The 21679-nt window shown below is 35.1% G+C and overlaps 2 protein-coding genes across 3 annotated transcripts; both read left to right on the top strand.

Annotated features, from left to right (window-relative positions):
• Positions 1-860: 860 nt before the first annotated feature.
• On the top strand, positions 861-13227 carry LOC110653342 (26S proteasome non-ATPase regulatory subunit 4 homolog). Of its 2 annotated transcripts, XM_021808933.2 has the most exons (11): positions 932-1081; positions 1200-1313; positions 1482-1587; positions 10261-10375; positions 10465-10674; positions 10767-11079; positions 11583-11706; positions 12178-12281; positions 12399-12467; positions 12701-12770; positions 12922-13227. In XM_021808933.2, exons 1-10 carry the CDS (start codon positions 1070-1072, stop codon positions 12743-12745), a joined length of 1212 nt encoding a protein of 403 aa, XP_021664625.2. In that variant the 5' UTR covers positions 932-1069; the 3' UTR covers positions 12746-12770; positions 12922-13227. The 2 variants fall into 2 exon arrangements, with proteins under 2 accessions (XP_058008900.1, XP_021664625.2); XM_058152917.1 differs by having other exon boundaries at positions 861-1081; positions 12701-13145.
• Positions 13228-14763: 1536 nt separating this feature from the next.
• Positions 14764-21679, top strand: LOC110653344 (cell division control protein 2 homolog). The gene is made up of 9 exons (XM_021808934.2): positions 14764-14952; positions 16134-16162; positions 16281-16465; positions 17725-17845; positions 18574-18747; positions 19270-19433; positions 19615-19702; positions 19794-19847; positions 21266-21679. Exons 2-9 carry the CDS (start codon positions 16154-16156, stop codon positions 21353-21355), a joined length of 885 nt encoding a protein of 294 aa, XP_021664626.1. The 5' UTR covers positions 14764-14952; positions 16134-16153; the 3' UTR covers positions 21356-21679.

Genomic DNA, 21679 nt, shown 5'->3' with positions numbered 1-21679 from the left:
AAACCTTTAAAAAAAGTTATGACATAACTTTTAAAATTAATTACATACTAAAAATTACAAGACTAGTGGCCATTCATCAATTGAAGCACAAAATTTTAAAAAATAAAAATAACAAAATATAAGATAAATTAAAAATTAGTTAAATAGTAAAACAAGTAAAAAATAATTTAAATATAATATTGATTAAATAAAGTAATTATAATTATAATAAATTTTATTAAATTAAAAAAAAAGATTTCAATATAATCTAAAAGGTTCTAAAGGTAGTATTTACTTTAATTTTTTAAAATTAAAAAATTTTCCCTATTACTGAGAAAACGCATTGAAATTGAAATAAATTAGAGTATACAAGCAATTAAAATAAATAGGGAGAATGTGTCAAGTTTGAACCTTTCTAAATAATTGTGTTTGAATGATTTATTTCTTAATTTGGATTGGAAAAATAAAAAAAGAAAAAAAATTAAAATTTTAAATTTTCTTTTTTAAATATCAAATGGAGAAAGTAAAAAAGAAAAAATAAAAAAAGAAAATAATATACTTCTTAATTCCTTAAATTTAAATTAAAATATGTTTTTTTAAATTGATGGATGATCAAAAGAAATGAAGAAAAATATGTATTACTTAAACATCTTCGATTTACTGAAAGTCTTTTTTTTAGCCTGCAAGAACATAACGATTATTTCTCATATTTTCTTGTAAGAGAAAAATTATCTTTTCAGATATTTTAATAATATATTTAAATAATATAAAATAAATTAAATTTTTGTTTTTTTCTTTTTTTTTTATTTATCGGGTAAATATTACACAATAAGTTAATAAAAAAAACAACCGGAAAGTTCGGAAGAGCAGCCTATCGTAAACAAACAAGGCAGGAATCTTTATAGTACCGACCGCACTTTATCATAATTCTCAACTTCGTTTCTCACTTTATAGTTTTCCTCTGGTTTCTTGTAGAAGTACCCAGTACCCTTCTCTCTCTCTCTCTCTCTCTCACACACACACACACACAAAGCGTTCTTAATCGAAACTTCTCTCTCTCGATCCTTTGATTCTCTTGCAATCTTTAACCATGGTGCTTGAGGTAAACCCTAAATTTATTATAATTTCATCCAATTAGGGCTTATGATTGTTCTTGATGTTTTGATCGACTTTTTCGTTAATGTTGTTAGTTTGATTGTATTCTAACATCGTATGATCAGGCGACAATGATCTGTATCGATAATTCGGAATGGATGCGAAACGGTGATTACAATCCCTCCAGATTTCAAGCTCAAGCTGATGCTGTTAATCTTATTTGTGGAGCTAAAACCCAGGTCTAAAATGATATTATTGTTCTTGCTATTTATCTTTTAATTAATTTATTAGCTTATTTTTTTCTCTTTTTTTTTTCCTTATATGGAATTTTCTGCAATCGCTGTTAGTTGTTTGCTTGTCGATCGAATATTCTCCATTAATGTGGTGCTTGTGGGTTGTATGTGCAGTCCAATCCGGAGAATACGGTGGGGGTTCTTACAATCGCAGGAAAAGGGGTTCGTGTTTTGGTCACTCCTACTAGCGACCTCGGCAAGATCTTAGCTTGCATGCACGGTTAGTTTCTTTGCTTGCTCTCTGTAGGTGATTTAGGCCTGGTGTTTTTCAGTTCTCCCTTGATGATGTCTGGTACTACGCTCCTATTTAGTGTTGTGGACCTGTGGGTAAGAAACTTAAGTTCCTTATTTATTTATTTTTTTGGTGCGATCAGTAATGTACAATGAGCCTCTAACAGCTATCCATATTAAGAAACGCCTGGTCCTGTATTCTTTTTCCTATTTAAGTTTCTTCAGGCTGGCTAGTGTATGCAAGAGTTCCTTTTTGATGTATTTGCCTATGAGTTCTTAGTTCTAGTGTATAGATTGGGACTTAATTCCATTTTTTGTAAGGCATGGAATATTAATATTGGTATTTTTAGACTAATACCCTTATTATCTAACTGATGACTTTGACTAGTTGATGATCTAGGAACTTTGTGTACACTTTCTCTGCTGATGCTAGGTTTGGGATTCTTTCACATTACGATTTTGTGTATGGGCAATGCTGGAGGTAATTTTGCTAATATTAGGTCGTATACCATAGCAAAAAATATCCTAGACTTTGCTATGGTATACGACCTAATATTAGCAAATATCTCCTTTATAAAAAGAGAGTCACATTTAGTGACTTTCAAAAGTGGGCAACATATAAGCCAAATTGATTTACTCTTAACCAGGAAGACAAATAGAGCTCTATGCAAGGATTGTAAGGTCATTCCGGGAGAGGCTTTAACAAGTCAGCATCGGTTGGTAGTTTTGGATGTCAAGTTTAAGAACAATTCAAGTAAGATTAGAAGAAATAGTGTAGCTCCAACAAAATGGTGAGAATTCAAAGGAGTAAAGCAAGTGAAGTTCAAAAATGAGCTTCTCGAGTCCAAAGCATGGAAACTGGATGTGGATGCCAATGGGATGTGGATGCCAATGGTATGTGAATACATATGGCATCAAAGATTAGAGAAGTAGCCAGAAAAGTACTTGGAGAGTCTAGAAGACATGGACGACTCTCAAAAGAGAGATTGTAGTGGAATGAGGAAGTACAAAAGGCAGTGAAGAGAAAGAGAGAATGGTATAAGAAATTACCTAAGTGAGATAATAATAAGGCATATGAACAGTACAAGATAGCAAAGAAAGAGGCAAAAAAGATAGTTAGTCAAGCAAGAGTGCAGGCTTTTGAAAAGTTGTATGAGAAACTTGAAACTAAAGAAGGGAAGAAAGATATTTATAGATTAGCGAGGAGGAGAGAAAAGAAATGTTAAGATCTCAATCAAGTTAAGTGCATTAAGGATAAAGAAGGAAAAATGTTGGTGAAAGATGAGGACATTAAAAAAGATGTAGAAATTATTTTGATGATCTCTTTAATGATAGTCAAAGTGGTAATAGTGGGAATATGGACTACATAGCAATAGAAAAGAATGTGAATTATTATTATACTAGAAGGATTGGATCTTTAGAAGTGAAGGAAGCATTTAAGAGAATGAAAGTAGGTAAAGCATGTGGACCTGATGAAATATCAATTGAAGTGTGAAACTGTTTGGGAGATGTGGGAGTGGCATGGTTAACTAAATTGTTTAATAAGATTTTAAACTCAAAGAAAATGTCTGATAAATGGAGGAGGAGTATTTTAGTACCTATTTTTAAAAATAAGGGAGATATACAAAGATGCACAAACTATAGGGGAATTAAACTCATGAGCCATACTATTAAGTTGTGGGAGAGAGTTGTGGAACATAGACTACGTCAGGACACTTCTATCTCTCCCAAGCAATTTGGCTTCATGCCCGGTCATTCAAATATGGAAGCGTTCTTTCTCATTAGAAGGTTGATGGAGAAATACAGAGATGTGAAGAAAGATCTACACATGTTTTTTATCGATTTGGAGAAGGCTTATGATAGTGTTCCAAGAGATATCTTATGGAGATTGTTAGAACAAAAGAGGGTATCTATTAGGTACATACAAGTGTTGAAGGATATGTATGAAGGAGCAACTACTATTGTGCACACAGTGGGAGGGGACACAAGAGATTTTCCTGTCTCAGTTGGATTACACCAAGGTTTAGCTGTAAGTCCTTACCTTTTTACATTAGTTTTAGATGAATTGACGAAACATATACAAGAGAGTATCCCTTGTTGCTTGATGTTTGCGGATGATATAGTTCTGATAGATGAGACACGAGAATGAGTCAATACAAAGCTAGAGTTTTGGAGAAGCACTTTAGAGTCAAAGGGCTTTAAGTTAAGTAGAACGAAGACTGAATACATGCATTACAAGTTTTGTGAAAAGCCGAACTGGTGATAGGGAAGGAGTTAGTTTGGATGTAGTAGTATTGTCCCAAAGTAATCACTTTAAATATCTCGGCTCAATCCTTTAAGTAGATGAGGGATGTGAGGAGGATGTTAGTCATAGAATTAAAGTCGGATGGTTGAAGTGGAGACGTGCCACGGGAGTTTTATATGATCGCAAAATTCCCAGTTAGTTGAATGAAAAATTTTACCGTACAGCCATACGACCGGCCATGTTATATGATAGTGAGTGTTGGGCACTGAAGGAGTTGTATGTGTATAAGATAAGAGTTGTGGAGATGCTAATGTTAAGGTGGATGAGTGGTCATACTAGACTAAATAAAGTCCATAATGAGGGTATTAGAGAAAAGGTAGGAGTGGTGTCAATTGAGGATAAGTTGAGAGAAGGAAGATTGAGGCGGTTTGGTCATGTGAAGCGTCGACATACAGAGTCTCCAGTTAGACAAATAGAGCATATTAGGTTAGAAGACAGAAAGAAAAGTAGGGGTAGACCTAAACTGACTTGGATGAGAGTAGTATAACTTGACTTAGAAGCATTACATTTTCGAGGACTTAACCCAAAATCTTTTAGAGTGGAGAAAGAGAATCTATATAGCCTACTCCAATTTTTGAAATAAAGGCTTAGTTGAGTTGAGTTGATGATAAGTCTTGATTGCTGTTTTTAGATGTGAGGTTTATTACTGTGTATTAACACTGGGGATTTTCTCCTAGGGACTAGAGTCTGATATTGGTTTTAACTTTTAAGTTGTGGTTATAATGTCTCCAAAAGTAAGACATTGCAGATGTTAATTAATGGTCACTATTGTAGAAAATTTTTTTCCCTTACAAAATTTATAAGCAGTAGCTCATTGCATCAAATACAAGAATTTGACATAAGGTCGATACTAGTTCTTTTCATGAATTTTGATTGTTTTTGTTGAGAAGGATTCTCAATAAGAAAAAATAATATTTCTGTGTATATTTTTGTTGTACACTCTTCCTATTTATATACAATAGTTCTAGATGCAAAAGAAGTCTAGATATTCTAGGAAACTAATAAAAAGAAAGATAACTACAACCAGGAAAGAAGAAATTCAATCCCTTTAATTTAGGGATTTACAATCTGGTAAAATTCCAACACTCCCCCTCAAGTTAGTTCATGTATGTTACACCTGCCCAACTTGCAAACTAAAATATGAAATATCTTGCTGTTTAAACCTTTCGTAAACACATCAGCTACTTGTTCTTTGGAAGTCACATAAGAGACACTTAAGGACCCATCTACTATTTTCTCTTTTATATGAAGTGTCGATCAATCTCTATATGTTTTGTCCGATGATGTTAAACTAGGTTATGAACTATACTGATAGCAGCTTTATTGTCGTAAAATAAGGACACCTTTTTTGTTTCTGACAATTGCATTTCCTCCATCAATTTTCTCAACTATAATAGTTCACATATATCCTGTGCCATGGCTGTATATTCAGCCTCTGCACTCGATCTTGCTATTACATTATGTTTCTTACTTCAAGTGACCAAATTGCCACCAACAAAGGTGCAATAACCTGATGTCAATCTCATATCATTAAGAGATCCAACCCAATCCGCATCTGTAAAGGCTTTTATCTGGAGATGACCATGCCTTGAAAACAGAAGTGGTTTTACGAAAAACAGATTTTAAATATCTCAAAATACAAAAAACAGCTTCTAAGTGAGGTTTTTGAGGATCATGCATATACTGGCTCACTAGGCTTACAGCATAGGCTATGTCTGGTCTAGTATGAGAGAGATAAATCAATCTCCCAACTAACCTCTAATATCTTCCTTTGTCAACTGCCTTCCCAATTCCAGCTTGCAGCTTGTGATTAGCTTCAATAGGAGATTCTATCGGTTTACAACCCAACATGCCTGCCTCATCTAAGAGGTCTAGTATGTACTTTCTTTGAGAGATAAAAATCCGTCTGTCTTATCTGGCAACTTCTATTCCAAGTATCTTAATCTTCCCAATTCTTTAATCTCAAATTCTTGAGCCAAGCGCTTCTTTAGATGAGCAATCTCTTCCTTGTCATCTCCTGTCACCACCGTATCATCAACATAAACAATAAGCAGTGTGATCTTACCTCTACGGTGTTTTATGAATAGGCTATGATCAACATTGCTTTGATAGAACCCAAAGGAAATCATGGCCTTACTAAATCTGTCAAACCATGCTCTGGATGACTATTTCAAGCCATATAATGCCTTTTTCAATCTACAGGCTTTTCCTGTTGTCTTTTCACCCTCAAACCCTGGAGGGATTTCCATGTATATTTCTTCTTCTAAATCTCCATGCAAAAAGGCATTCTTCACATCAAACTGCTGTAAGTCCCATTCAAGGTTTGCAGCACATGACAGTAAAATCCTAATTGTGTTCATTTTAGCAACCAGTGCAAAAGTCTCCTGATAATCAACCCCATATGTCTGAGTAAATCCTTTTACTACTAACCTGGCCTTATACCTTTTAATGGAATCATCTGTTTTATGCTTTACAGTGAACACCCATCTACATCCAACCAGTTTCTTCTCCAGAAGAAAAGGTACAAGATCCCATGTCTCATTTTTTGCCAAGGCCTTCATCTCTTTTACCATAGCTGCCTTCCATTTTGGATCAATATACGCTTCCTTCCAATCCTGTGGGATAGAAACAGAAGAAACAGACAAGACAAAAGCTCTATAGGAAGGAGATAAAGAATCATGGGAAACAAACTTGGATATAGGATGTTTAGTGCAAGTCCTAACTCCTTTTTTGAGAGCAATGGGTATATCAAGATTATCAACAGAAATATTAGAAGGACTATTAGAAGAAGGAGACTCACCACGTTATTCTTTTGGCTCAGAATGTTCAGGAGCTGAATCCAGAGGTTCTGACTGATCAGTTATATTATGCTCAATGGTTGTATCTATCTATCTTGTTTCGACGAGTGTAGGTTCTTAAATCTAACCTATTCAATCTCTTTGTGGTTTGAGGTTGGGTTTGAGAAAATGATGGTGATGCTTTATCCTTATCCTCAATATCCTTATCCTCAATGCTATGATTGGGTTCAAAAAACATCTCTCCTTGGACAAGTAAAAATGTCGTCTCTTCCTTATCATGTTCCCCCTTAAGAGGTGGCTCAAAATAAGGTTCATGTTCCCTAAAGATAACATCCATACTTACAAAGTATTTCTTAGATGGAGGATGATAACATTTATAACCCTTTTGAGTGCTAGAATAACCCACAAATACACATTTTTGGGCTCTTAGTTCTAGTTTCCCAACATTTGATATATGAACAAAGCAAACACACGCAAAAAGCTTTGGAGGAATAGTATAGGAATTCTTACCTTTAGGAACTTCCAGAGGACTCTTAAAGTTTAGTGTGTGAAGAGGCATTCAATTTATGAGATATGCTGCAGAAAGAACAGTATCCCCCTAATATGATATGGGAAGGTTCATTGTAAACATAAGTGATCGGGCCCACTTCAAGTAAGTGCCTATTTTTCCTTTCAGATACTCCATTTTGTGCACTTGTATTCACATAACTAGTTTGATGTAGGATCCCATGAGACTCTAAATAAGACTGAAAGATTTTGTTCATATACTCTGTCCCATTGTTAGTTCTTAGAATTTTGAGCTGTGCATTAAACTGGGTGTAAATCATTTTATGAAATTGCTGAAAACAAGAAAAAATTTCATGTTTAGTTCTCATTAAATAAACCCAAGTCAACCTAGTGCAACAATTAATAAAAGTGACAAACCATTTATAACCAGATAAATAAATTGCTTGAGCAGGACTCCATACATCAGAATGGATAGTCAAAAAAAGAACCAAAGCTTTATTATTTATTGAAGGATAAGAATGTCATGTGTGTTTGGCAAGTTTACAAGCGTCACAAACTAACGATTCTTATTTGCATTGTCTAAACAAAATGGGATATAACCTTTCTAAGGTTGGAAAAGAGGGATGTCCTCATCTCCTATGCCATTGAATGATCTCATGATCAGCTCTTATTGAATTTCCTACCAAAGCTTTAGAGTTTGAGAAACTAGTACTGTCATCCAGCAAATACAAGCCATCTTGCAATCTACCACTCCCAATCATTCTCCCTGTTTTCAATTCCTGAAGCACATAATGAGTAGGAAAAAATTCAATTTTGCAATTAAGGGCTTTAGTAATGGAGCTAATAGCTAAAAGGTTAATGCGAAAATTAGGCACATGCAAAACTGAGGTTAGATTTATAGTTGGAGTACATTCAACAGAACCTGTTCCAGAGATATTGGCTAAGGATCCATCTGCTATGCAGACTTTTTCTTTTCTTGAACATGGGGAATAGGTTGTAAATTTATTTGAAGAGTCTGTCATGTGCTTGTTTGCTCTAGAATCTATAACCCAAAGAGATTTTTCATGATTGGCAAGAAGAGGTAACTGTGGTAGTTTGAGATTCTAACTGTGACAGTAAACGCCTCAGGGATTGTACTTTTTCATTGGAGAGAATCCCAGTGGTGGCAGTAGAAGTATTGTTTTTAGAAAAATTCACTGTCTCAGAAATATTTGCTTGTGGTCTTGCTGAACTCGTCCGTTTACCTCCACGCCCTTTGGATGGGCGACCATGTGTCTTCCAACAATGTTCTTTGGTGTGACGAGATTTTCTACAATAATCACAATGTAAATGATCCTTATCTGATGGACCATTAAGAGGGACATGTGATTGTTCTCGGGATGATGCAACTACTAACCCTACCTTGTCAGTAGGTAAAGAGTGGATCATGACACTCCTCCTGCTTTCCTCTTGTTGTACATATGAATAAGTTTTTCTTAGGGAAGGCATGGGATCCTTACCAAGTACTTGAACTCGAATTTGATCATACTCTATATTTAACCCAGTAAGGAAGTCATAGATCCGTTCTTTTTTAATCAATTTTTGGAATTTAACAGCATCCGAAGTGCAGGTGGCTTGAAAGTCTTGGTAATAGTCTAGTTCCTGCGACAAACCACTCAATTCAGCAAAGTATTGAACAATGGTCATCTCACCTTGTTTCGTATTATGAGCCTTATTCCGTATCTCATAAATCTGTGCATCATTGCCCATTTGAGAATAAGTTTGGGACAAAGCACTCTAGATGGCAGTAGCACTATTTAAAAGCAGATATCCGCGGGCAATTTGTGGTTGCATTGAATTAATTAACCAGGACATTATAAGAGAGTTTTCTGATTCCCATTGGCTATGAGCAGAACTACCCGTTTCTAGTTTTGTTTTGTCTCCGGTGACATATCCTTGTAGCCCTCTAGCTTGAATAAACAATATATAGGATCTTGACCATGCAAGATAATTGGTACCGTCAAGCTTTACGGGGCTAATCTATGGGGAAGGATTGTCATTCATTTGGTTCATTTTTGTTTCAGTCACACCCTTTTCTCCATCAGCCATTTTAATCAATCAAACCACAAAATTCAGTAGCAATAGGCAAGAAAAAACGGCAGAGCAGGGCAGCAGAACAAGAAAAGAATACCTAAAAAAAGGAAAGTGCAAACCAGGGTGTGGGAACCAGTTGAGCAGAGGCGCAACATTCCAAGGAGATCATTGGAAACAGAGGTAGACGGAAAAGATCGCCGGAGGAAGCTCCATGCGCCAGCGCATGACAAGTGGCTGGAAAATTGTACCAGTGCGTGTGCACACGCGCGGCACCTGACGGCGACGTTCTCTTTGGGAAAAGACCAATCAGCGGCCGGGCTTCCTTCCTGTGCAGGCTGTGTAAGCCAACTCCTCCTTGAAACGTTGCCTAGAAGCTTGCCCAACTCTAAACCCTAACATTGTCCAAAGAAGGTTAGCAGTGCTCTGATACCATGTTGGAAGGATTCTCAATAAGAAAAAATTGCATTTCTGTGTATATTTCTGTTGTACACTCTTCCTATTTATATACAATAGTCCTAGATACAAAAGAAGTCTAGATATTCTAGGAAACTAATAAAAAGAAAGAAGATAACTACAACTAGGAAAGAAGAAATTCAATCCCTTTAATCTAGGGATTTACAATCTGGTAGAATTCCAACAGTTTTAGTTTTATTGTTTTTCAATTATTTTCAACTACACATTATGGTGCATGCCACTATTGGTTTGAGCTAATTTCACAACATATTCTTATTTTCAGTTCATAGTTTTTAAACACAGGTGAGTCTTATTATAGTTTATAGATAATGGAAGTTGGGCAATAGCCAATTACTTCCCAAATAGAGTGCATTACATAGTAATGGTGAATTCCTGTTATTTAAACTACCTGAGTAAAACTTGGCACCATTTTGTTTTAACAATTTGGCATGATTTCATTGTTTTCATTTGGTCTTAGTGCCCATATAAAATTACATTGAACTTTGATGTCTTTCTCTCAAATTAGGTTTAGAAATAGGTGGTGAGATGAACTTGGCTGCGGGTATCCAGGTTGCTCAATTGGCTCTTAAGCATCGTCAGAACAAAAAGCAGCAACAAAGGATTATTGTCTTTGCTGGAAGGTGTGTTTGATTATACCTGCTAGTGTTATCTGTTAACCTGTTATTCTTAAATGTTTATAGTTTTATCAACATAAAATTGGCCCTTGCAGTCCCATCAAACATGATAAGAAGGCATTAGAGATGATTGGAAGAAAGTTGAAAAAGAACAGTGTAGCACTTGATATTGTTGATTTTGGTGAAGATGATGATGGGAAGGCAGAGAAGTTGGAAGCTCTTCTTGCTTCTGTTAACAATAATGACACCAGCCACATTGTTCATGTTCCTCCTGGTCCAAATGCTCTTTCTGATGTGCTTATCAGGTAGTGATTTGAATCTTCCTTGTCATGCTTGCTAAAGTTTGACTTTGTTGTTTTACTGATTTTTGCTCTTTGTTTCTTTTGTCCAATGGTAGTACACCTATCTTCACTGGTGATAGTGAAGGTGGAAGTGGTTTTGCTGCAGCAGCGGCAGCAGCTGCAGCTGGTGGTGTTTCTGGTTTTGAATTTGGTGTGGATCCCAATCTTGATCCTGAACTGGCCCTTGCTCTTAGAGTTTCAATGGAGGAGGAGAGGGCCAGGCAAGAAGCAGCTGCCAAAAAGGCTGCAGAGGAGGCTGCTAAGCACGAAAAAGGGGAGGAACAGCCATCTAGCTCACAGGACGCAACTATGACTGAAAGTGCCAGTGTTACAGCTTCTGAAGCTGACAACAAAAGAAATGATATAACGGTTGGTATCATTCTGTGCTTGTAGCTTTTGTTCTTGCCTGCTTTTAATAGTTGGTGGTGAATGCTAATTTGTATGATGGGATTCATTTTTTTTTTCTCCCTATATTCCTGAGCTTTCTTATGCTATTTCATCGTGCTTCTTCAATCAGACTGGACATTTGGACCAGTTTGAACCCTTAACCTGTTAGGCTGAGCTTGGGTTTCTCAAAATGCCAACAGAGCTTCACCACATTATAAACTTGTATTACGAATGTTTTCAATGAAGATGCAGAATTGTTACTATTGAAGAAAGTTTCACCTTTATAATTGTCTTCCATTATTGCAAAAACTGTAGTGTGTGCTGCTTCTAAAATAAAACTTTTTCTAATTAGAATTTGGACCTAAATATTATGTCTTATCATTTGCTGGCTTGTTCTGCTCTTTATATTGCTTGCTTGTGCTTCATGTTACTGGCATGGGATTAATCAATCGGTTTAAGTAATAACTGGCATAAATTTGACATAGGATGAAGAGAATGCTCTCCTACAACAAGCTCTCGCAATGTCAATGGATGACCCCGCCTCTAGCCATGAATTGCGAGATACAGATATGTCAGACACTGCTGCAGATGATCCAGACTTGACACTGGGTGAGTCTTTATGTCCAGTGGAACAAATTTATTGTTTGTGCATGGGTATCTGGTATATCTGTCTTTTCTTTCAGTCATGCAAGGAACTTGATGAGGCAAGAATTTGAAGTTAGGACCTTTTTTTTTTTGTTGCAAAAATAATATAATCACATGCTTAGAAGGATGTGTTTGGTAAGTCCTGGGGATTTGTGGCATTTACTTGGAAAAAAAGTTTGCTGATGATGTCTGACAAATGCAATTATTGTGAAATTTTCTATGCTCATTGGTCAGATGTAGCAATTGGAATGCCTCTGAAACTATTTGGCTTCTGTCAATTGAGGATCTATGCTCTGCAGTATATATCTCCTTAAAATCTGGGCAACCAACCATTTTATAATCCTCTGTACTTTAATTTTGTTACTGACATGCTATTTATTAGCATTGAATGGTGCTGCAGTCACTCCTGTTAATTGCCGTCTTTGGTCCTTGCAGCTCTTCAGTTGTCTGTGCAAGACAGTGCAAAAGATTCAGGAAGCCAGACAGATATGAGCAAGTTGTTGGCTGACCAGTCTTTTGTATCCTCCATACTTGCTTCAGTATGGCATCTTCAATTTTGACTGTTACATTTGCGTTCCCCTATCTAATAAAATAGAGCAAAAATTATATGGTTTCCTCCAATGTTGTAATTATTCAATATTTCATTGCTTCTGCAGCTTCCAGGGGTTGATCCAAATGATCCTTCAGTTAAAGATTTGCTTGCTTCTATGCAAAGCCAGTCTGAGGTGAGTTCATTAAACTTTGAAGGTAGGACGAGTAGAGTAGGATACTGAAATAGATTTGTTCAATTTAAGTTTTCTTTTCCTTATTTCTCTTTCTGCTAGGTTTTTCCCTGACTGTTAATGACATGATAGCATGACCTTGAGTATATTTTTACTCTGCAAAAGAAATAGATGACATTCGTATACTAGTATGTATATAAAAAAAATTTCATTTTCATTATTTTATTTTATTGTAGCCCCAAGAAAAGAAGGATGAAGATGAGCCGAAGGAGGAGAAGTGATAATTTTCTGGTGTTGCATTCTTGTGTCAGACATTACCATCCGAGTTCTCCCTGCTGCTATTCTATTGTCAACTTATTGAAAGAATGTTTGAATTTGAAGGGGCATCAAATCAATCTTTTTAAGCTTGTCAGACTTTCAGCTTCATAACTAGCGTTTTGGATCAAAAATCCTGCAGGTCTGAAAGCCCTTCACTGTGGCCGTTTTATTTGTGTTGAGATTTGAGAGGGGGCTTCAGAAGGCAGGCATCATTTGAACGTGGAGAAGATTAATTTGTATCCCTCTTTCAATGTTTCAATATTACATTGTTACGTTAAAATTCAAACCTGTCTCTGGTTTTGTTTCGATCTTGGTCTAAATGATGGGCAATGGTCATGAATCATTGATTGATTGATTTTGCTATTTGCACGTCAAAGAGATGAAAAAGTTTGCATATGCTGTCATAAATCGTTTTTGCTATCATGAAAAGTAAATTTCTATCTCATTTTTTTTCTGAGCATCATGTCTTGCATAGAGCCACTTCCATGTGATGATATTCTGGTTTCCTGTTCATTTGGAAACAGGTCTTGGAGTACAAAAGAATTTGTGTAGCCGTTAAAAGCAGAGACGTCATTGCGAGTTTAAGTGATGGAAAGAGTAAATTGGTCACTTCGCGAGTTTAAGTGATGGAAGGAGTAAATTGGTCACTTCATTTGAGCAACTAATGCTTGCTGTGGTGGCAGCAATGGTTGGCATTGTCCAATAAAGTAGTGCTAAAAGCATTTAAGTCGAAGATAGCGAGTTATGGTTCCCATTAATGGGACTAATCATTTTAAGTACGAGTTAGTGTATTGAAATGTGAGTTTCAGTTAGAGTTCAATGGTTGATAATAGTGATGAAAATTTTCAGCAAGGCAAGTTTGAGTTTGAATGTAATAGAGACCTCAGCCGTATTTCCAGCTCGTTCAAGTACAAGCAGTTTGCCATAAATCATTTCCAGCCAATAGTGACCCACCCAACTCCGTCGAAAAAATAATTATTAAATATGTTAATTTGAAATGCCATTATGTATTTTTTACTCACATTTGGGATTTTAGGTTGAGGAAGTATTATGGAATGATTAATTCTTCTTGTCCATTTTATTGAATCCAATTAATTGGTATTTGGTGGACTTAAGTCAATTTGACAAGTTCAAGATTTATTGTTTCCTACTTTTTTTTGGCTAGATTATAAAAGATATATTTTTCTTATATATAAACAATAAAAATATATATTATGAATTTTTTTTCGCATTCTTTGAATAATTATTGTTGGTTTCGTTTAATAACTATTCACACTTTTGTCCATATTAATAATTTTACTCTTCAATATTATTATGTTTTATTTTACAAATTTTTATTATAAAAACTTTACTTTCTCAAAATTAAAAATTTTCATTAATAAATATAAGAGGATTGAAATATTTTTGAAATAATTCAAAAGGAATGTATTATAGTCGATTATATATTTTTTTTGTTATTTAATTATATTTAAAATTTAATTTCATATAAATATTTAAAAATTAGAAATTTTTTAATAATACTTTTTTTTTTTTAAGCACTTCTTTACCAATTCACAAAAAATATGTTCTTAATTCAGAAATAAAAGTTAAGAAGAACTTAAAAAGGTCACAAATATATCAACTCAACAGGCTCATTCATTTTCGCATTTTCGAAAAAAAAAAAGCACATTTATAAAAAATAATATACTAATTTGAGCACATCAAATTTTTCTCTAGCTTGATTTTTTTTTTTTTTAACTTCATATATTTTGCATCCTTTTAAATAATAATTTTTTATAAATATTTTAAAAATATATATTTAATATAATTTTAAATTTATCTGATTATTAAATTAAATATTTATATTAAAATTTATATAAATTAATGAAAGTATATAATGAATTTACATATTTAAATGTAAATATTTAATTTAATATAAAAACCAAAATTACCATTTACAATGATTAAATCATAATTTTCATTTTAAGGCAATGGTAAAAAAAATAAATGGAAAATTAGGGAAAAACGAAAGTATATGGCAAGGCCACTCCATTCTCCTTCACTGCACTTCTCAAGTGTTGCAGAAGCAGCTGCTCTGGAATCACCTAACTCTTCTCCATCAATCTTCTCTCCGTTCACTGAACCCTTCCGGTGACCAGATTCTTGATTTCTGGTTCTCAACTGCGACCAGGTACTGGATTTCTCTCTCTTTCCCCTCGCAATGCCTGTGGATCAATCAGCAATGAATGTTGGAATTCTGGTGATTAATTTCAGGGTTCCTTGAATGTATGAACAATGGGTGATTCCATGGTTGGCTTGCCATCAATTTGGGGATTTTGTGATTTTTGACTTTCATCTTTTTTTCTTTTTTGGTACCATTTAGTGCATGAGTTTCAATTCAGTCAATCAATGCCATTACTGAATCTAATTTTTGTCGTTTCATTGATGACTCTTAGCATAGCTTTTTTTTAAGCTATATGAGAGATATTGTTCATGAGTTTGACCTCATTAAACGAATAATTTGGTTGTGAGAATTAAGGGTTTAATAGGTAGAAATGCTTGGCTGCTTTGGTTCATCTTCCCTTGCAGATCACACTGAAGCTTGATCTTCTGGGCCAAATATTTAACCGTCTAGCTTGATGTAACTAGGTTAAATCATAACTAATGGTCTTTTCATAACGATTGGGTCGTTGAAATTTATCAACTAATATAGATTTTTATGTTGCTATAACTAATTTGGATCTAGTTTGGAGTAGTTGGTGTCAATATTCCTATTTCATAAACAATGTAGGTTGCCGTTCCTGATAAGACGGGTTGGAGTTTGGGTTTTAGCTTGATTACTCTTTGATCATTATTTTTTGTTATCACATTGCCATGCTGTGGTGACATTGAAGGATTATTCATTTGACATTTCTAGTATGGATTTTTTTGCAACTCAATCATCTGTATTTAGCCTTTACCATTCTCTTTGGAGCAAAATCAGGTACATTTGTCTTGTTAGCTTGTGCTACTAGGAGATATACTAGCATTGATTTGTTCTGTGCAATATTTAATTCTGTACAGTATTATTATGGTCTGAGTATTATCTGTAATGTGAACACACATACATTTTTATCTCTGCAAATGGACACACTGTTCAGGTATTTATAATATATATGCATATAGATATAATATGAGACCTAATGAATGGGTTCTGACTCACCATGTGGCAAAATGATTGAAATTAGATTTAAGATGGCTATCTAGCACATTGAAGCCTGTGTAATTAACTTGTTTGCTTTGATTTACTTATGTCCTATCATTCATATCATTATCTTCTAACTTTGCTAATTTTCTTAAAATCTGTTATTACTTGTGGGAACTTCTTTGCAGAGGCATTTGAGCTGGACTGGATGGACCAGGTCAGTAAAAGATTTGAATTGTGTGCATGTAGTAAATATGTATATTGTGATTTCTGCTGAACCCTTGTTAATTTATCCTTGTAATTGTTTAACTGGTTATAATGTTCAAATATGACAGTATGAGAAAGTTGAGAAGATAGGTGAAGGAACATATGGAGTGGTATACAAGGCTCGTGATCGGGTAACCAATGAGACTATAGCTCTGAAGAAAATACGCTTGGAGCAGGAAGATGAAGGTGTTCCTAGCACTGCAATTAGAGAAATTTCCCTCTTGAAAGAAATGCAGCATGGGAACATTGTCAGGTATTTTGTTCATGCAGTTGATCAAATTAAGCTGTGGTGCATAGTTACTGCAACTCTTCACTGTTCACTAAAATACCTGTTTGGGATAAGGAATTAAGGATTCCTGGACAAGGATATGAGACTTTGACACTTCAATGTAGTGGGAAAATACATAAAATTTTGAAAAACTGACAAGCCAAACACCTGGCCTCATTTATATACAATTTACTTTTCCCTCTTGGTAGCGTAGTTCGGAGATTATATCTGACACCTTCTCTCAATCTTGTATTTTATTTGTATTCATTTTCTAACTGGGTTTTCTTTCCAAGGAAACCGGAAATTGTAGATGCTTTAAAGTAGGCAAAAAGCTCTTTTTAACTTCTGCTGATATATTTAAGGAAAAGCATGCTGACTTGTTCCTCTATGATTGGTTTTACATGTGATGTATGTCAAAATCAATAATATGTTAAGCGATTGTACAAGTTCCTATCTTACTATTCTTTTCTGTCAGGCAGCTTCATCCCATTAAACTGATTCTTTAAAGACTATCATAGTGGTATCTATATCCTTCAGGTAGATCTAGGCTATCCTGGTTGCAAAATGAATCTATTTCACCTTTTTGTTCTGTTAACGAAGAGTCACAATTTCTGTAAAACAATGTGGTTTCTTTCCATTTTTTACTTGCATCTTTCCATTTTGAAATAAGTTTTCATTGTTGAAAAGACAAGGTTTCGCACCCTGACCTGGGCATACTCCAGTAACTCAGATAAAATTACTAGTGCAGTTCAATAGAAACATCAACTATAAATTTCTGTTTCTGGTTATGGTTATGGAAGTTTGTAGCAGCTCGGACTCATAGCATTTAGTTAATGCTGTGCATAGGTTTCAACATTACTTTAAGCTATTCCTATTTCAATGAATTAAAATGATTAAGCAAATTATTTTCAAGCTTTTTAGGTTTTATTGTCTAATCCTTAGTTTTTTCTCATCTATTTCACTATTTTGAGGCCTTTTTCCTTTGTATTAATTAGCATCTGCAAAGAATGGATACTGCATGCACACATGAATTTATGCAACAATTCACAGAACCTCTCAGAGACCAAAATTGGTGCTGCTGACTAATATTTTTTTCACCAACCAAATATTCTATGTTTATCTTTGGATTAATCATTATATCTTTCCATAGTCTCACTTTTCCTTTCTAATGCTTTATATGCTTTATTTCCCATAATCTACCTTTTTAATTGCAACAAGTTATCTGATTGATATTATGGTGACAGGTTGCAGGATGTGGTGCACAGTGAGAAGCGACTGTATTTGGTTTTTGAGTATCTGGACTTGGATTTGAAGAAGCACATGGATTCTTGCCCTGAATTTGCTAAGAATCCCCGTCTGATAAAAGTGAGTGAGATTTTTTTTTTCCTCTTTTGGAAGTTCTTACCCTATTCCTTTTATTGTACTTTCTCTATATCTGGGCAAGCAGTTATTTGGTTTAAGTTACATAATATGAAAGTAGTTTTACAACCTCTGAAATTATAGTTAATTTAATCCTTGGGGAGTTTTTGGTAGGAGTTTAACAAAAGGTAATTGTTACCCTTATAACTTTTAAACACTTATTAATATTGTTTGGATACTTAAAGAGACTAGGTTAACTCTTTACTTCATTAATATTTATACCTTCTTGAGGGGTTAAGCGTTAACCTTGGAAGGTCTAGGTTAATAATTATGCTTTTTAAAGCTTAAAACTTACAAGGGTTACATTTAACCCTTGATTTTTTAATCTTCTACCAAGCACACCCTTAAAAATATCAGGAAACTGTTGTATTATTTTCAAGCTTGATAGAAACCAGGATATGGCTGCCATAATGTAAACCAGTTATTTGTGCAATCTTATGTTTATATATATATGTGTGTGTGTGTATATGTGTGTGTGTGTGTTGTATTACATGTTTGTGCCTTCTTTGTGGGTTTCTATTACCATTACCATTATTGCATTTTAGGTTAGCTTGCCCAAAACATTTTTCACTACACATTTTTCATATATCTAGCTTCTGATCTCTAAGAATAATTATGATGGTGATGTTTCTTCTGATTGAATAATTATTCTCTCTCTCTCTCTCTCTCGGCAGCAATTCCTTTATCAAATACTTCGTGGCATTGCTTACTGCCATTCTCATAGAGTTCTCCATCGGGATTTGAAACCACAAAATCTGCTTATAGATCGCCGCACCAATGCACTGAAGCTTGCAGATTTTGGATTGGCCAGAGCATTTGGTATACCTGTCAGGACATTTACACATGAGGTATCAATTGCGTTGGATTTATTTTTGCTGGTCTTACAATATATACTTGATTACGATGTATGAATTTTTGCTATCTAATCATAGCCACTCCAAGGAATATTGTTGTTTGCATAAAAATTTGTGGATCTTACTATTCTAAATTTGCTAAGTCATCAGTTGTTATATCCCTGAAAGAATATGAACTTTTTCCTTTTTGTTTGTCATCATTTAATGATCCTAAAGATTCAGTTTCTTAGATTCCCCACCTCCTCCCTGGATCTTACTATTCTAAATTTGCTAGGTCATCAGTTGTTATATCCCTCAAAGGATATCAACTTTTTATTTTTTGTTTGTCATCGTTTAGAGATACTGAAGACACAGTTTCTTAGATTCTACTTCCACCCTTCCCCTTCTCCTCCCTTTACAGTTTTAGAACTGGAAAACAGCAATTAGCAATAAGTTTCTAATGCATAGTGCTTAATGACTAACATTTACAATGCATTGATGATTGCCATGTTTGGGTTCACTGAATTATCTCCATAGGTGGTAACCCTGTGGTATAGAGCACCAGAAATTCTGCTTGGATCTCGACATTACTCAACTCCAGTTGATGTGTGGTCAGTGGGATGCATATTTGCTGAGATGGTGAATCAGCAGCCGTTGTTCCCAGGGGACTCTGAGATTGATGAACTATTCAAGATTTTCAGGTGTTGAATCTTGCTAATTACATGGTTTTCTTGATATTTATTTTCCATTCAAAGTTTAGCTAGCCATGTTTAATTTATTTTACCTGTTCAAAGTCTGTCTAGCTATTCTCGAACTTCTTGTAAGTGCTACCAAATGTGTGTAACTGAGCATTCTACTGTTTAATATTGTTTTCACATGCAGGGTCTTGGGAACTCCAAATGAGGACACATGGCCTGGGGTGACATCTTTGCCTGACTTCAAGTCTGCCTTCCCAAAGTGGCCACCTAAGGTCTTGTTCTTTGCTTGTAATGTTATGCAATTTTATGTTTTGTTTGCCTGTGGTATTGTCTTGACAACTCTTAAATATGTTTACTTTGCAGGACTTGGCAAGTGAAGTTCCAACTCTCGAATCAGCTGGCATTGATCTTCTTTCTGTAAGTTCAAATTTTATAGTTGCGCATTATGACAAAACTCTCTCTCTGCTTCAACTAGAGTTGTGTTTAGATGTGCTAAATGCATAGACTGTAGCTATATTAACTTGGTGCAGCCTTCAAATTAAAGTGATTACTATCAAAATGAATGACGACATCACTCCCCCTAAATAAGTGGAAGGTCATGGGTTTTTCTGGTGCTTGGGTTCAACTAATACTAATATTAGGTATATATAAGTATTGAAAGATATGTATGAAGGAGCAACTACTATTGTGCGCACAGTGGGAGGGGACACGAAATTTTCCGATCTCAATTGGATTACACCAAGGATCAGCCATAAGCCCTTACCTTTTTACATTTGTTTTAGATGAACTGACGAAACATATACAAGAGAGTATTCCTTGGTGCATGATGTTTGCGGATGATATTGTTCTGATAGATGAGACACGAGAAGGAGTCAATAGAAAGCTAGAACTTTAGAGAAGTACTCTAGAGTCAAAGGGTTTTAAGTTAAGTAGAACGAAGACAGAATACATGCATTGCAAGTTCAGTAAAGGCCAAACTGGTGATAGGGAAGGAGTTAGTTTGAATGGAGTGATACTGCCCTAATCACTTTAAATATCTAGGCTCAGTCCTTCAAGTAGATGGAGTATGTGAGGAGGATGTTAGTCATAGGATTAAAGCCAGATGGTTGAAGTGGAGACGTGCCACGGGAGTTTTATGTGATCGTAAGATTCCCAATAAATTGAAAGGAAAATTTTACCGTACAGCCATACGACCGGCTATGTTATATGGTAGTGAGTGTTGGGCACTGAAAGAGTCGTATGCATCTAAGATAAGAGTTGCAGAAATGAGAATGTTAAGGTGGATGAGTGGCCATACTAGATTAGATAAAGTCCGTAATGAGAGTATTAGAGAAAAGATAGGAGTGGTGCCAATTGAAGATAAGTTGAGAAAAGGGAGATTGAGGTGGTTTGGTCATGTGAAGCGTAGACAAACGGAGGCTCCAGTTAGACAAGTAGAGCACATTAGGTTAGAGGATAGAAAGAAAAAAATGGGTAGACGTAAATTGACTTGGAGGAGAGTAGTACAACATGACCTAGAAGCATTACACATTTCTGAGGATTTAACCCAAAATCGTTCAGAGTGGAGAAAGCGAATTCATATAGCCGACCTCAAATTTTTGGGATAAAGGCTTAGTTGAGTTGAGTTGAGTTGAGTTGAGTTGAGTTGAGTTTGGTTTGGTTATCTTGAGTTTGAAGTCTGTTCACTTATGATTACGTGGCAGCTTTTTGTGAGCTTCAAATCAATGTCATTCTATATGATCAATGACGGACACATTGTATGCAAACTTAAATTCAAATATCTGCTGCTATTTTTGTCATCTCAATTACTTATTTTTGTGCTTTTAACATGCCAGAAAATGCTCTGCCTTGATCCCAGCAAAAGAATAACAGCCAGGAGTGCTCTTGCGCATGAATACTTCAAGGATATTGGTTTCATACCCTAATTGCTTTTTTCATCAATCATACATATATAGATATCATTGTATAGGACTTGGTGGATTTTGATTTTGTGAGACACATGTATGTTCTCTGCTATTTCCTCCTCTTCTAGTTTTTTTTTTTTGGGTTTCGAACCGATTTAGTCATCTTGGAATTGTCTAGCATCTGTTGGTGCTGGGTCTTATGCTCTTTTATGTGTCCTATAAATACAGGGGAGACACAGAGGGTTTGGATTTTCCCCTTTCTTTTTTTTTTTTTCAGTTTGCTTGTAATGAAGCCTGCCATTTGCTTGATTAAAAAATATATTTGGACACTCTTTTCCTCGTTAA

Source organism: Hevea brasiliensis, chromosome 9 (genome assembly GCF_030052815.1).
Source record: "Hevea brasiliensis isolate MT/VB/25A 57/8 chromosome 9, ASM3005281v1, whole genome shotgun sequence".
In the NCBI taxonomy this organism is placed as follows: Eukaryota; Viridiplantae; Streptophyta; class Magnoliopsida; order Malpighiales; family Euphorbiaceae; genus Hevea; species Hevea brasiliensis.
Note: the sequence above shows the minus strand (reverse complement) of the source record. Positions and strands in the feature narration are given on the sequence as shown.

What these genes read in the sequence shown, in the direction of transcription:
- LOC110653342 (XM_021808933.2), top strand. An exon ending in ATTATTGTCTTTGCTGGAAG is followed by an intron (nt 10,376 to 10,464) that starts GTGTGTTTGATT and finishes TGGCCCTTGCAG; the next exon opens with TCCCATCAAACATGATAAGA. An exon ending in ACAAAAGAAATGATATAACG is followed by an intron (nt 11,080 to 11,582) that starts GTTGGTATCATT and finishes AATTTGACATAG; the next exon opens with GATGAAGAGAATGCTCTCCT.
- LOC110653344 (XM_021808934.2), top strand. An exon ending in TCCCAAAGTGGCCACCTAAG is followed by an intron (nt 19,703 to 19,793) that starts GTCTTGTTCTTT and finishes TTTACTTTGCAG; the next exon opens with GACTTGGCAAGTGAAGTTCC. An exon ending in CTGGCATTGATCTTCTTTCT is followed by an intron (nt 19,848 to 21,265) that starts GTAAGTTCAAAT and finishes TTAACATGCCAG; the next exon opens with AAAATGCTCTGCCTTGATCC.